This window comes from Herpailurus yagouaroundi, unplaced genomic scaffold (assembly GCF_014898765.1).
Source record: "Herpailurus yagouaroundi ecotype Mexico unplaced genomic scaffold, PumYag 159, whole genome shotgun sequence".
Taxonomy (NCBI): domain Eukaryota; kingdom Metazoa; phylum Chordata; class Mammalia; order Carnivora; family Felidae; genus Herpailurus; species Herpailurus yagouaroundi.
The window spans coordinates 46239647-46256878 of record NW_024412400.1 but is presented as its reverse complement, the minus strand read 5'-3'; the positions used below and the strand labels follow the sequence as shown (position 1 = coordinate 46256878).

At 38.4% G+C, this 17232-nt stretch overlaps 1 protein-coding gene across 2 annotated transcripts in view; it reads left to right on the top strand.

Annotated features, from left to right (window-relative positions):
- IGSF10 (immunoglobulin superfamily member 10) overlaps positions 1 to 17232 on the top strand; it is an 81071-nt gene that overhangs the window by 56960 nt on the left and 6879 nt on the right. Inside the window, exons 4-5 of one of the 2 annotated variants that reach the window (XM_040480488.1) lie at positions 1565 to 1955; positions 12845 to 17197. In XM_040480488.1, the coding sequence (XP_040336422.1) occupies positions 1565 to 1955; positions 12845 to 17197 (4744 nt within the window). The remainder of the gene's footprint in view (positions 1 to 1564; positions 1956 to 12844; positions 17198 to 17232) is intronic. The other variant, XM_040480489.1, reaches the window with a different exon arrangement.

The following is a 17232-nucleotide window of genomic DNA, read 5'->3' as shown; positions in this document are numbered from 1 at the left end:
TCAGTAATATCTTTATAAAAGATCAAAGTCAGTGCTCATAGAGTACTTTGACATCATACCAGGGCTGTGTAATGCAGTGGAATTCAGTCTGAGCATGTGATTCCCTTGATTTCACTCAATAAAACATTATTTGCAGTATATGTCTTCAGAAAATTGGTTGGAATACATTCCCTTCATGGAACTTCCATACATATTTATTCTCTTCTCTGGGTTTTCAACAAATATTGAAGAACATGGAGTTTGAAATTATATTACAATGTAATAATTAGGTTGAATCTTTTGTATGTTGTCAGTTTAACTTTTTTTTTTTTTTTTCTGATTAGGGAACTTGGCTTCCAGAAAAGCATGCTTCAACAGAGGTGACATTTTAGGTCAAATCAGGGGGAAAAAATGCTAGAATTTCTTTCTCTTTTTGGAGAAAGTGTAAGTTCAACTAATAAGTGGAAAACTTGGAGAAGACCCCCATGCTCTTGAAATATTCAGAAATTATTTTAATTTCAATGCAAAATCAATTAAAATCATATTCCCCATAATAACCAAAAAAGTGGAACACACCCCAAATGTCCTCATTGACAAGTGGATTAGCAAAATAGGTTACATGCATACATGGAATATTGTTCTGCACCAAAAAGAAATGAAGGGCTGGTAATTCTACAACAAGGATGAGACTTGAAAAGATTAGGCAAATTGAAAAAAAGCAAGACACAAAAGGCCACATATTGTATGACTCCATTTACATTAAATATCCAGAAAATTCAAATCCAAAGAAACAAAGTAAAGTAGTGGTTTTCTAGGGCTAGAGAGGGGGGGGGAATGACTGCCAGTGGCATCAATTTTCATGTTGGGGTTATGAAAACTTTGCAAATATAATGGAGATGGTTGCACAACTCTGTTAATATATTAAAAATCACTTAATGTACACTTCAAAGAGGTGAATTTTTATGCCCTATGAAGTATATCTCAAAAGAACTGTTACAAATGTAAAAGATAAATTCAACCTATTGCTTTCTTATGAAAAATGCAGGCTCAAGAATTCTTAAATCTACTTGAAATATCAAGATAATTAAAAAAAAAACTTATGGAAATTTTAAGTCACATACAAAATGAAAATAGTGTAAAAAATCCCAACATATCAGCACCCAAGTTCAGTAGCTATCAACAAATAACAGATCTTGTTTCACCTGTACTTTTACCCACTACTTTTTACTTCTTTGCATTGTTTTGAAAGAAATCCAAGATATCTTAATCTGTAAGTACTTTAGGAGATATCTCAAAGTTGAGAAATCTTTTAAAAATAACCACAATATAATTATTCTATCTTTACATTTTAGCAATAACTCCTTAATATTTTCAAATTTTCATGAGTATTCTTATTTCCCTGGTATTCTATTTAATTTGCAACTAATTTGTTGAATTAGTTTGAATAGAAGATACAAATTAGTTGCAAACAAGATACACATGTTGCATCGGATTAGTTCCAGCATGTTTTATTATTGATACACTTTTCCCTTTTGTAAAAATTCCTTTGACAAACTAAATGTGTGTTGTTGTTTTTAATTCTTAGGTATTAAAAATGAGCTATAACAAAATTCGAAAACTTCAGAAAGATACTTTTTATGGCCTCAGGAGCTTGACACGGTTGCATATGGACCACAACAATATTGAGTTTATAAACCCAGAGGTTTTCTATGGACTCACCTTTCTCCGGCTGGTGCACTTGGAAGGAAATCAGCTCACTAAGCTCCATCCAGATACATTTGTCTCTTTGCAATACCTCCAGATATTTAAAATATCTTTCATTAAGTACCTATACTTGTCCGATAACTTCCTGAGCACCCTCCCTCAACAGATGATTTCCTATATGCCTGATTTGGAAAGCCTTTATCTTCACGGGAACCCATGGACCTGTGATTGCCATTTACAATGGTTATCTGACTGGATACAAGAAAAACCAGGTATATATGCTATTTATTTCTTTGTCCTAATTAGAAGAAACCTGCCTGGAGGTCTTTACCAGTTAGCAGGGAGGCCAATGTAATTTAGCTGGAGAAAAAATAAACACTAAATAATAACTTAGTGATAATGCATTATCTTTGATGGATTGTGCATTGTTTCAGGTCAACTATCTGATCATCACTCCTGGAAAAATTAGCAAATAAAGAATGTTTTTGTGTTTTGTTTTCTCTACTTACTATGAGCCATAAAACCCCTCCCTTCTCTTCCTTTGAGTCATTTAGTCACTATGCGTTTTTAAGAGGTCTATTCAAGGTCCTATGCTCTGTGAGGGAAGTACCAACAGCATTCTCTGTTCTAACCATGCCTCTGGTGGGTTATAGATAAGCAAACAGATCATCAGAGTGGGAAATGTGCTTTGATGGGGAAAGTAAAATTTGCCATGAAGAGGGTAACATCCACTCATTCAACAAGTAGTTATTGTAAATCTCCTTTGAACAACAGGTCACAAAGAACACAGGGATCTAAAAATAAACAAGAGGGTTTCTTCAGAGTTTGCATTCTTGTGGGGAAAATGGGCAAACAACTAAATGCACTATTGATTGTTGAAATCTAAATAATTAAGTCTTTAGGAAAATGACGGAAAGGAGCCCATTGATTAGGGCATCAGAGGGGTGGTTGGTTACTTTGGAAGGAGTGATGGGAGCCAGATTGCTATATGCGGAGGGATAGGTGGAAGGCAAGGATCAGTCTTTGGAGAGGTTTGACCTGAGGGGAGGAAGGGAGGATGGCAGCCTGATGGAAATGTGCAATCACACAGGACTCTTCAAGCATCAGAGAGACTTGAGTATTTTCAAGGTGGAAGGTGACAACACCAGAACAGGCAGATCATCCATTGAAGAAGTCCCCTAGAAGACTGAAGGGCAAGAGATCCAGACCTAGGAGTAGGAAAGAGGAGAACTAGATGGGCACAGAGGCAGGGGGATTCCTGAGTCTAGTAGAAAAGACAAAGGAAGCTCCTATTTCCTGGCTTTTCCTCCTCTGTGAAGTTGTAGGAGAGGTGACTGAGGAAGGTCCTAGGAAGGGATCAAGGTCAGAAACTTGAGAAGCGTGGAAAACGTTTGAAGGTGCTGCCATAATGTGTGTGTATGTGTGATCAGTTAGTTAAAAAGTAAATCTGAAAACATTAACTGAACATTGTGAATAACTTTAGGCCAATCGATAACACCTTTGCTTTCCATGAGCAAATCTTTTAGGGAAACATGCTAAACACATAAAAAGACAGTAAAGCTATGAATGAAAAACATTAAAATACTTACATTGAAAATTTAGTTCTGTAGGATCTCAGGGTCAGTAAAAAATTACTTCTGCCTTGATTACAAAGGAAGGAAATTGGACCGCGGCATAAAAGATACATCAAAGGGAAAGAAGGAATAACAACTAACAGGAAGTTAACATTATGAATTTGTGGTTGACATTGTGCTAGATGCTTTGTATTTTAATCCTTCCAATAATCCTCAATTTACAGATGAAGAAACTGAGACTTGGAAAATTTGGCTGTTTTGGGCTAGTCATTTAGACCATTTATGTCTCAACTTTCTCACCTGTAACTAATATAGGGATAAGAATAACTGGAAAGAATAAAACACAAAGTGTTTATTAGCACAATGTATGGCATAAAGCAAGCACTCAATAAATATGAAGCTTATCATTTTTATTGCCACCCACCCAGGCCACACAACTAGAAAGTAGAAAAGCAGAAACTCAAAAGCCAAAACCTTTTCTCTAAAATGTACTTGGGCTTATCACTTACATATAACACCCAGGACTCATCCCAAGTGCCCTTCTTCATGCCCATCACCCATTTACCCCATCCTCCCATTCAACTCCCCTCCAGCAACCCTCAGTTTGTTCTCTGTGTTTAAGAGTCTCTTATGGTTTGCCTCCCTGTTTTTATCTTTTTCCCTTCCTTTCCTCTATGTTCATCTGTTTTGTTTCTTAAATTCCACATATGAGTGAAATCATAGGATATTGGTCTTTCTCTGACTTATTTCACCAAGCATAATACATTCTAGTTCCATCCACATTGTTGCAAATGGCAAGATTTCATTCTTTTTGATGGCCAATAAACCATCATGTATATATACATACATATACATACACATGTACCACATCATCTTTATCCATTCATCAGTCATTGGACATTTGGTCTCTCTTCATAATTTGGCTATTGTTGATAGCACTGCTATAAATATTTGGGTGCATGTGCCCCCTCAAATCATTTTTGTATCCTTTGGATAAACACCTAGTCATGCAATTGCTGGGTCATAGGGTAGTTAGTTCTATTTTTAATTTTTTGAGGAACCTCCACACTGTCTTCAAGAGTGGCTGCACCAGTTTGGGTGTTGAGGTTGCTAAGTTCTTAATAAATTTTGGATACTAACCCTTTATCAGAGATGTCCTTTGCAAATATCTTCTCCCATTCTGTACATTGTCTTTTCATTTTGTTTCCTTCGCTGTGCAGAAGCTTTTTATTTTGATGAGGTCCCAGTAGTTCATTTTTGCTTTTGTTTCCCTTGCCTCTGGAGACATGTCTGGCAAAAAGTTGCTATGGCCGAGGTCAAAGAGGTGCTGCCTGTATTCTCCTCTAGGATTTTGGTGGTTTCCTGCATTACATCTATTTTGTCTTTCAACCATTTTGTTATTGTGTATGGTGTAAGAAAGTGGTCCTGTTTCATTCTTCTGCATGTCTGTTCTCCTGAAACCATTACTACACTCTATGTAATAGAGTGTCAGAAACCTATAGTCCACAAACCCCAAATCTTTCCTATCTGGCCCTTGACATAAAAAAGTGTGCTGATCTTGGCCTCTAGAAGAAAGCCTCAGCTCCTTAGCCCAGTAACTCCTAGCCTAAGCCTCAACGTCATTTCCTTCCTTTCCAACCCTCAGACCCTCTCCCATCCCAGATATAATCTACACTGTGTTAGTACCTCTTCCCTGCTGCATTCCTGCCTGGAGCACTTCCCTTCCTTTTCTGCCTGATGGGCTCCTAGCTAACCTTCAAACTCTGCTCAGTACTCCATCCTTCTGGGAAGCGTGGTGCTACTCCACTCATCCCATCTGTATTCAAATATAGTTGACCATTGAAAATGTGGGGGTTAGGGGTATGGACTCCCAATACAGCTGAAAATCCATGTATAACTTTTGAATTTCCAAAAACTTCACTAATAGCCTTCCGTTGACCGAAAGCCTTACTAATAACACAAATGGTGAATTATCTCATTTTGTACATTTTATATTGTATCCTATAGTAAAGCTAGAGAAAAAGAAAAGGTTGCTGAACCAATCATAAGGAAAATATATTTACAGTATTGTAAATTTACTTCGTTTGCAAGATAAATTATGTCAGTACCTATGTCATCTTACATGATACAAAACACTGTAGATGTTAAATACAGACATCAAAAATGAAAAGATGTCAAAAAGAAATTCATTTTTATTTTATATTAATGCATTGATAATGAAACAGCAATATGGTTGTGTTATGGTAGCCAACTAAAATTGATGCAATTACTTCACGGTAGCCTACCCTATACACAATGAATGAATCAAAATTTTTATGGCATACAGTATTAGTCCTCATAATACAATATTGGAAACATTGTATCTTAAAAAAAATTACCACTTACCTACAATAACAGGTTGATAATGTAGTTTCTCCAATTACGAGAGAGAGGCATGCTGTATGGCAAGGACTGTATGCCTATATTAGAAGATGCAGTCTACTTCCATGCATGTCTTGCACATGATGTTCTACATAATGAATACTGAGGCAGTAATGATAGAAAAACATCTCCTACAGTTCTCACTGTGTAGTTTTTGGCTTTTCACACAAACACACATGCACAATACATTAAGTTCATTAACTTTACAGCATGATAATTACTGTTTATTATGTGGAAGTGGATCATCATTAGGTCTTCATCATCTTCACCCTGAATAAAGGATGAGGAGAAGACATTGGTCTTGCTGTGAAAGAAGTTGGAGGAGGTGAAAGAGGAGGCAGGAGGGCATGTACACTCAGTGTAGCTTTACAGTAATACATTGTAATTTGTCTGACTTGTTTTATTTTTATGTTTCTATACAGTACCAATCTTTCTTCCATCATTTGCTTTAGTTTCAGTGTCCCCATCACAGAAGGGTCCATGTCATAAAGGAAGTCAAAACCAGTCTTGAATAACAGGAACCATTCTGCCATATTGTCTAATGTCAGTTTGTTCTCTGGCATTGCTTTTTCTGTGTCTCCTTCCTCATCATTACATGCTGATTTGGAAGCATGAATCTCTAGCAAGTCCTATATTGTTAATTCCTCTGGTGTGGTATCTTTTAGCTCTTGGATTTGTCTAAGATCTGAAACGCTTCACCACCACCTCCTCAATCTGCTCCCCCAACCCCTGCCTTTTTTGCTGTATCTACAGTCTCTTTAATGATTTCCTTGATTGCTTCTGTGGTAAATCCTTTGAAATCATATGTATCATCTGGACATGGTTTTCTCCAAAAGGAAGTTACTGTTTCAGACTTAATGGCTTCCATGGCTTTTCCTGTAACAACAATAGCATCTTCACTGGTGTAATCCTTCTAGATTTTTATGATATCCTCTCAGGATTCTCTTCCATAGAATAATCCTTTCCATAGAATGTTGCATATAATGAGCCTTAGTGATTCTTATGACTCCCTAAATTAGAAATGTATCTGGGGCAAGGAAGCCACTTTTATGCCTTCGGTGTTGAACTCATAGGGTTGTGGGTAGGTAGGGGCATTTTCCAACATCAAAATAACTTTACAAAGCAGTTCCATACTGGCAAGGTACTTCCTGACTTCAGGAACACAAAATCAATGTAAACAATTTGGAAAAAAATATTATCATCCAGGCCTTCTTGTACAATCAAAAGATTGGCAGGTGGTGTTTATCATTTCCCTTCAAGGCTGGAGGATTAGTAGCTTTACAAATAAGGGCAGTCCTGATCAAGAACCCAATCACATTTTCATAAAACAGTAAAGTTAGCCTATCCCTTCCTGCCTTAAGTCCTCTTCCTTACTAATAAATGTCCTTTGTGGCATTTTTTTTCCGGCAGAATAGGGCACTTTTATCTACATTAAAAACCTCCTCAGGCAGATATCCTTTCTCCTCAGTAATTTTTGTGATGTCCAGAAACTCATCTGCTCCCTCTTGGATGATAGAAACTGCTTCTCCTGCTTTCTTGATCTATTTTAACCCAAATCTCTTTCTGAAATTATCAAACCATCCTTTGCTGGCATTAGGTTCTTGAGATTTAGATCCTTCTCCTTCAAGTTTCATATAATGGCTTTGCTTTGTCATGAATCATAAATGAGTCTACACATATGCCTTTCTTATAGCGGTCCTACACCCACATAAAAGCTGCATTTTCCACACAAGATAAAAAGGCATGGTGCAAAAAGTGCAAGGTTTTCATGCCTGCTGGTGTAGCTGCAGTGACAGCTTCAGGGATTTCCTTTTCTTTTCTTCTTTTTACAAAGCTCCTTATGCTGGATTTCTGTTAAAGTGTCGGGTAATCACAGCCGCAAACCTCATATCAAAGCAGTTAACTTGTTCTTGTTAAAGTCATAACTTTTCTCTGCTTCTGGGGAGCACTTCCAGCATCCCAAGTGGCACCTTGTATGGGTCCATTGGTATTATTCAAGGATTATGGTATTGCAATGGACATGATGAAAAATAGATGAGAACCATGAGAAATCAGTTTTTACTGCAGTATGCAATTTACTGGAGAGATGAAATGCACCAGAGATGAATAGTATCACAAGATTCTTATAACACTTGAGCTTACCTCAATAGCAATAGAAAGTGCCTACAGTTAATTTTATGCAGTTATGATTTAATACCGTACCTTTATGTTTGTTTACATTTCTCTCAACTGTGAACGGTGCCATATATGGTCTTTAAGTGTGTGCATAAGTTCTGATACATTTTAACTTTTTATTATAGATTTGTGCATATTTTGCGCACTCATGACATACCTAAAAAAAAAAATGTTTTCAACATTTCTAGGCTATGTGGTTTATCTGTAAGGTTTCTCAAATGGTCACAAATCTCCAAAAATTTTTCCAGTTTATTTATTGAAAAAATTCACATATAAGTGGACCCAGGCGTTTCAAGGGCCAACTGTGATCATTTCACCACTTGGTCCACAATTCTATTCCTGAATGGAAAACATTATATTGATTAGTATTAAATGTCTTTTACCTTTCCTATGTCTGATTTATTTATCCCTCGCCCCTAGAATGTGCCTACATCATAGTAGGTACTCAATTTTTGTTAAACTAAGCTTCGATTAATTAACTATTTTAAAGGTGAATACAAACGAGTCCACCACCTACCTATGATCTTAATATATCCCCAAATTGTACACACACACACACACACACAGACATATATGATTAGCCAAACCCATTAGCGCTAACATCTTTCAGTCATGTCTAAAAAAAGTGTTCTCCTTTTAACTGAGATGCCTTAATGATAACTCTATAAGATTTATGAATTAGTCACATCAGCTTTTGCTTTGACATTTTTTGATCAATTCTGAGAGATTCTTGGACATAGGTTCTCATGTCTTCAGTTGCTTTACTTAGCATGTGATAGATCCTCCTTTTACACATATCTCAGTAGTCCAGTGTAACGCAGCTTTATCTATTTGTGGGTATCTTCCCTTCTTAGGTTCCACAAAGCTCTTCATGTTGCTTCTTTATAAAATAAGGGTTTGTGGCTATTTCTTTGATAAGCATTCGTTTTACAAAAATCAAATTTTTGTCCAGCTTCTCTGTTTTCAGGCCTTTCTACCTACCTAATAACATCTTGTTTTAGTGCTAAAGCATAGTGTAGTATTTTTTAAGTTGGGGTTTTCTTTTTTATTATTTTTATTTTAGAGAGAATGTGAGCAGGCATGAGCGGGGGGGGGGGGGGGGGGCGGGAAGGAGACAGAAAATCTTAAAATCCCACAACCCTGGGATCATGACCTCAGCTGAAATCAAGAGTAGGATGCTCAGCCAACTGAGCCACCCAGGTGACCCAAAAGCATAGTATAATCTTAATACAAACATTTTAAGTGACAATATATGTAGTACCAACAGTGCTTGTAATTCAAAGAGAAAACAATATAAGTAGCTAAGACACTGGTCAGTGGGTGGTAGTGGTTCCCATATCAAGACTGCCAGCAGGTCAGTTACTACTGTAAAACACTTTTAATTTTAAGACACATCTCAATTTACAAGTTAAAATGTGGAAGAAATATGACCTTAGAATTAGGCCAGCCTGCCTGCCTTCATCCTTCCCTCCAATCTTTTCTGAGCATCCACTGGCTAAGGCTGGGGGCATACAGATAAACAAGTATGGAGCTTACAGTCTTGTGGGAAGGCAGAAAACTAGACAAGTTCATTCTAATAGTGGGCAGATGAGGAGTAGGATAGAAGTGGAAGGTACAAGAACAGCATAAAGGAGGAAGCTCACCCACAAGTGGTTTTGTGGCTGGGTCGTGAAGGACGTAAGTAGTTAGACATTGATGCAAGAGGGAATGTCAGACAGAAAGTGATGGGAAGTGGAAGGACCAGCATATGCCAGAGCCTAGTAAGGCATGTCAGGGTTGAGGAATGAAAAGCATTTCTGTGTCACTGAAACTTATTGTGATTGAGGGAACCAAGTGACAGGATAAGATCTACATCTGAAGTAAAATACCTGATGCCCAGGGCCTGCTAACTCTGGCCCAGGTGCTAGCAATAATAAGCATCCAAGATGTGAGCATAATTCTGTGATCAGGTTTAATTAAACCAGAAGTCTGCTGTGTTTTTTGCTACAGTGGGGTTTGAACCCAGGGTACTGGTAAGTAGATTAAGGGTCATAGCTGGTTGGTAAGTAGGTGACTGAGAAGAGCCTCTTATGAGTGCTCAAAGGTTGTCAGGCTTGCCAGCTACTTCCTCTGCATCGGTTTAGATTGTAGAATTCACTGAAGTCGCTGAGCCAAATGTATGTAGCATCACCCGTCATGCTGGAGTACAAACTGAAGGGTTTGGAGTCCATGTTGTCACAAACGGCACAATCTCATCCTTTTTTGGTGGCTAATATTCCATTATATACACATCCCACATCTTCCTTATTCATTCCTGTATTGATAGACACTTAGGTTACTTCCAAATCTTGGCTATTGTAAATAATGCTGCAATAAGCATAGGTGCGTATGGAGTTTTTTGAATTGGTATTTTTTTATTCTTTGGGTAAACACCCAGTAGTGGAATTGTTGGGTCACATGGCAATTCTGTTTTTAATTTTTTGAGGAACATCCCTACTGTTTTCCACAGTGGCCGCACCAGTTTGCATTCCCACCAACAGCACATGAGTGTTCCTTTTCTCCACATATTCACCAACACTTGTTGGCAGGTGTCATTTGTTCATCTTTCTCAAGATTGCTTTGGCTATTTGGGGTCTTTGTGGTGCCCTACAATTGTAGCAGTAGAAGTTCTAATTTTGTGAAAAATACGGGTATTTTGTTAGGGATTATATTGAATCTGTAGATGGCTTTGGTTAGTACAGACATTTTAATATTAATTGTTCCAATCCATGAGCATGAAATATCTTTATATTATTTTATGTTGCCTTCAGTTTCTTTCATCAATGTTTTATAGTTTTCAGAGTACAGGTCTTTCACCTGCTTGGTTAAGTTTATTCCTAGGTATTTTATTATCTAGGGGGCAATTGCAAGTGAGATTGTTTTCTTAATTTGTCTTTCTGCTACTTCATTATTAGTATATAGAAATGGAATTGATTTCTGTATGTTAGATTTGTATCCCGTGACTGCACTAAATTCATTGATCAGTTTTCATAGTTTTTTGTGTACTAAGATATCTTACATAGAGTGTCATCTGCAAACAGTGACACTTTTGGTTCTTCCACATCAATCTGGATGCCTTTTATTTCTTTATCTTGTCTGACTGCTGCAAGTAGGAGTTCCAAAGAGGACTGTGTTGAATAAAAGCAGTGAGAGTAGACATCCTTGTCTTGTCCCTGATCTTAGAGGAAAAGCTGTCATTAAGGATGATGTTAGCTGTGGATTTGTCATATTTGACATTTATTCTGTTGAGGTAGGTTTCCTTTACACCCACTTTGTTGATAGTTTTTATCATGAATAGATAATTCTGTCAGATGTTTTCTATTTATTTATTGAGATGATATGATTTTAATCTTTGTTTTGCTGATGTAGTTTATCACATTGGTTGATTTGTGACTATTGAATCATCCTTGTGTCCCCAGAATAAATCCCATTTGATCATGGCAAATGGTTCTTTTAATGTATTTGTGGTTTTGTTTTTGTTTTTGTTTTTTAATTTTATATAAGTCCAAGTTAGTTAACATATAGTGTATTAATGGTTTCAGGAGTAGAATTTAGTCATTCAGCACTTAGATATAACACCCAGTGCTCATCCCAACAAGTGCCCTTTTTAATGCCCATCAGCCATTTAGCACATCCCTCCATTCAAATCCCCTCCAGCAATCCTCAGTTTTTTCTGTGTATTTAACAGTCTCTTATGGTTTGCCTCCCTCTCTGTTTTTATCTTATTTTTCCTTCCCTTCTTCTGTTCATCTGTTGTGTTTATTAAATTCCACATGAGTGAAATCATATGGTATTTGTCTTTCTCTGACCAACTTATTTCACTTAGCATAATACATTCTAGTTCCATCCACATTGTTGCAAATGGCAAGATTTCATTCTTTTTGATGGCCAAGTAATATTCCATCACACACACACACACACACACACACACACACACACACACACACACACCACATCTTCTTTATCCTTCATCAGTCAATGGACATTTGGGCTCTTTCCATAATTTGGCTACTATTGATAGTGCTACTATAAACATTGGGGTGCATGTTCCCCCTCAAATCAGCATTTTTGTATCCTTTGTATAAATACCTAGTACTGTAATTGCTGGGTCATAGGGTAGTTCTATTTTTAATTTTTTGAGGAAACTCCACACTTTTTTCCAGAGTAGCTGTACCAGTGTGCATTTCCACCAGCAGTGCAAAAAGGATTCCCCTTTCTCCACATCCTTGCTAACATCTGTTGTTTCCTGACTTAATTTTAGCCATTCTGACAGGTGTGAGCTGGTATCTCATTGTGGTTTTGATTTGTTTTAATGTAGTGCTAAATGCAGTTTGCTAATATTTTGTTGAAGATTTTTACATGTATATTCATTCAAGGATGTTGGCCTGTAACTTGTTTTGTGCTGTCTGGTTTTGGGATCAGGGTAATGCTTGCCTCCTAGAATGTGTTTGGAAGCTTTCCTTCCTCATCTATATTTTGGAATAGTTTGAGAGGAACAGGTATTAACTCTTCTTTAGATGTTTAGTAAAACATTAGATAAACAGGTTATCTTTTAAAGGACAGTGACGTTCTGTGACTCTTAAAACATTATCATGAGGAAATAGAACTGAACTCCTGTTAGTAAAAAGTAAGAAACATAAGCATATTATTTTGCTTTCCTAGATAAGGAAATTATTCTTTTAGGTAGTATTGTCTGAGTACCAAATATATATCAGGAACTCTCTAAGCATGGGAAATAAAGCAATCAGCAAGACAGACAAAAATCCTTATGACTATGGATATAATATTGTGCAAAGGTATATAGACCATATCTTTTTTTAGAAATCAACCCAAAGACAAAAAAGTAGGAAGCTTTCTATTAAACACTAAAATTTCCAAATTGTTCTTTTAGCAAAAGCTTTTTTTTTAAATGTTCAAATGTTAATTCATAAAGAGGCCACAGCTGGCAATAACTCAATTGTCATTTCTCCTAGATATAATAAAATGCAAAAAAGACAGAAGTCCGTCCAGTCCTCGGCAATGTCCACTTTGCATGAACCCCAGGACCTCTAGAGGCAAGCCCTTAGCTATGGTCCCAGCTGCAGCTTTCCTGTGTGCCAAGCCAACCATCGACCCATCCCTGAAATTAAAGAACCTGAGTATTCTGGAAGACAGCAATCCTGTGTCCATCGCTCCCCAAGATTTCATGGCACCCTTTGGCTCCCTCACTTTGAATATGACAGACCAGTTTGGAAATGAAGCTAACATGGTCTGCAGTATCCAAAAGCCCTCAAAGACATCATCTGTTGTATTTGCTGAAGAAAATGACTATATCATGCTAAATACATCGTTTTCAACATTTCTGGTGTGTCACATAGATTACAATCACATTCAGCCAGTATGGCAAGTTCTGGCTTTGTACAGTGATTCTCCTCTGATTCTAGAAAGGAGCCACTGGCTCACTAAAACACCACAACGCTGCTACAAATATAAACAGGTGGCTCCTAAACCTGAAGACATCTTTACTGACATAGAGGCTGGTCTCAAAGCAGATCCCTCTTGGTTAATGCAAGACCAAATTTCCTTGCAGCTAAATAGAACTGCCACCACACTCAGTACATTGCACATCCAGTACTCCAGTGATGTTCAAGTCACTTTACCAAAGGCAGAAATAAGGCCAGTGAAACACAAATGGACCATGATTTCCAGAGATAACAATACTAAGCTGGAACACACCATTTTGGTTGGTGGGACCATTGGCCTAGACTGCCAAGGCCAGGGGGACCCCACCCCACATTTGGAGTGGATTTTGGCTGATGGGAGTAAAGTGAGAGCCCCTTATGTTAGTGAGGATGGACGAATCCTAATAGACAAAAGTGGAAAACTAGAACTCCAGATGGCTGATAGTTTTGATACAGGCATCTACCACTGCATAAGCACCAATTATGATGATGCAGATATTCTCACATATAGAATCACGGTGGTGGAGCCTGACATAGAGACCTATCATGAAAATGGGGCTCATTATACAGTTTTCATTGGTGAAACACTTGACCTTCCATGCCATTCTTCTGGTATTCCAGATGCCTCTGTTAGCTGGGTTCTTCCAGGAAACACTATGCTTTATCAGTCCTCAGGAGACAAGCAAATTCTTAACAATGGCACACTAAGAATATTACAGGTCACCCAAAAAAACCAGGGTCATTATTGTTGTATAGCAGCCAACCCATCAGGGGTCGACTTTTTGATTAACCAAGTTTCAGTCAAAACAAAAGGGCAAAGGCCAGTGGAGCATAATGTAGAAACAGATGGATCTGGATTTGATGAGCCCAATCCCATTGCTCATCTTAAGGACCCACCAGCTGTGCAACTCCCTACATCTGCCCCAATGGGAGCTGAGGCTGGAAAAGAAGTCTTCAGCACAGGTAAAAAGCACAACTATCGTGGGTTAATACACCGTCGGCGAGGAGATTCACTAAATCGACATTTTAGAGACCATAGGAGGCCCTTCTCTCCCTCTTCTCGGAGAATTGACCCACAACACTGGGCAGCACTTTTGGAGAAAGCTAAAAAGAATACTATGCAAGAGAAGCAAGAAAATACAACGGCAAGGCCACCTCCAGTGGTCACCCAATTCCTGAAAATACCTGGTGAGGAAGTAGACTCTTCAGGCATGCTCCCTCCAGATGAGGAATTTATGGTCCTGGCAACTAAGGCTCCTAGTGTTCTGGCAAGGACATTGACTGCCGATTCCAGAAAAATACATGATAGTATTGTGACAAGTATAACTGCCAGCACGGAAGTCTCTCCAATTGTGGGCCCACAGATACTACCACCTGACAAATCAATAGATTTCAAGCTATTTCCTACTACTAAAACTATAGCCATGTCAAAGAATATAAACCCAACCATATCAAGCAAAATACAAAGCACAACCAACAAAAATTTATCCACGATCTTTCCTCTACCACCTGAAGCAACACAATTTCAGGAAGCTGACAACGTTGGGAAGAAAAAAGAGCATTTACAAAGTGTGCTCCCAAAAGCAGCAGGGGCTGGGACCAAAGATGTCAATATCAAAATGCTGAGTGGTACTAACAGCAAAGCTGATATATTCTTAGGGTCTGTAAATGCCACTAATAGTCATCAGACATCTGTAACAGGAGTCAGTAAACCTAGGAACAATCACTTCTATCCACATATTACTCAAAAACTTACCACCTCAAAGCTACCTTCGGGCACATACAGTGCTACTCATTCTCAGTTACAGATTCCAAGAAATATTACAACTAACATTCCACCAACATCCAGGCGCTTTGGAAGACGGAGGAAAATTTGGGGTAGGGGTCGAATTATTAGCCCGTATAGAACTCCAATTCTTCGAAAGCATAGATATGGCTTTGTGAGACCTACACTCAGAGGTGCTTCTGAAGAAAGCACCACTGCATTTTCACCCACAGAGCTTGATGTGCTGTGCCCATCCTGTTCTCCCAGAGAAAGGCTCACCACTACTGCAGCAGCACTGTCCTTTGCAAGTTCTTCCCCCATCCTGCTCACCAAAGCTGAAACTGCCCAAGTCACAGCAGAAGAGTTGACAACTCTAATCCACAATCCATCTTTTGAGAACAAGCCAAATGTAGATATTGAGAGAACAACACCGACAATAAAATATTTCAGGGCTGAAAGTATCCGAGTGACTCCAACTGGGCCAGTTATGATTCCTGCCCCAAAATCCTTATCTTTGGAAAAAACTCATATAACAAATAATGGTTACCCAAGTGTGTCTAATAACATTGAAGTTAAAAGAAATTCAATGATTATTTCACCCCTCCCAGATCCCACCACCAAGTCATCTATGTCTACTACTACAGCCATGACAAGATTTTTAAGAAGGAACATTCCCTGGCATCAGATCTTTGTAAATAACCATGTCCAAAAAGAGAGATTAAAGAATCAGCATCAATTTAGCTCACCAAAAAGCACAGCCCCAGTGTTTCCTAAAACATCTCCTGCTTTACCCACAGATAAAGTTTTTCCTTTCCATTTCACAGAACTCTCAGCAAATGTGATGCAAATTCCATCTATAACATCAGCTACAACTCACCAAAATACCACCGAAACACACAGTCCTTTAAGTCTTCCAACAATGAAGAAGCTTCCCTTTCCATCAGTTTATCCTACACCTCCTAATGTCTCAAGCAAAGAATCAAGCACCAATTTCATATCAATGCAGACAGCCAGGCTAACAATTTCTCCTACTGACCCTGCATCAGTCATTGTCAGTAAAACCCAAATAGCCAGACCCAGGACACAAAAAGTACAAAGAGAAAAGGAGCCTCAGAACAACAGGAAGGAACCACACTATGCTCTCAGTCAGAGCTCTGGTCTCACTGCATCTACTACTATGATACCTCCTGATCTAACTGCAGCTGAAACTTCAACCAAGCCCAGTGTCTTTGCTTTCACTCATTCTCCATTGGAAAACACAAAAGAAATTTCAAGCACAATTGGTCTTTATCCAAGAACACTTACTCTGACAGATATAATTGAAGAACTGTCCCAAGAGAGTACTCAGACTTTGAAGAGCAGAATTGTTTCTGAAATCACTTTGCCCAGCAAACCATACCAGAACGCAACTAGGAACACAATCATTAGACACTCAATCGTGCCACAAATCCTGAGTAGCAGTGCTGTTCCAATGCCAATTCCCACCTCCCATCCCTTGAATAATCAAAGTACAGTCACAGACAACATGGCAACTCCCGTTTTTAGGATGATGACAAATACAATGGCCAAGCCACTTGAACACTCTAGGCATAATGATGATCCACAGCAATTAGCAACAGAGGTTGCAGCATCTCCCAAAGTTCACCTAAATGCCAAGGTCACGATTGGAACCACCCACTTTATCTACTCCAATCTATTTCATTCTACTTCCAAGCCAGCACTAGTAACAGTTAAATCACAAAATTCTAAACTGCCTTCCTTTCCCTGGTTAGAAAACCATTTCTGGCACAAGTCAGACCCAGAAATTGCTGAAAAAGGCAAAAAGCCAGTAGTGGATATTATGGCCACTCCAGGCTTGTCAGAGGATACCACCCATGCATCAAATTGGGATATTCAGAAGACTGCAAAGAAAAATGGCTTTGATAAGACACCAGTTCAAAAAACAGCAACTTCTGAACTCCTTCCCTTTGATTCTTTGTTTAGGAATACATTTGAAAGACCCAGAATAGTTGGAGGAAAAGCAGCAAGTTTTACTGTTCCAGCTAACTCAGATGCTTTTCTCCCTTGTGAGGCTGTTGGAAATCCCCTGCCTACCATCCACTGGACCAGAGTGCCATCAGGTATTTGGAACTGTTTGTTTACACTTTGTCTTCTT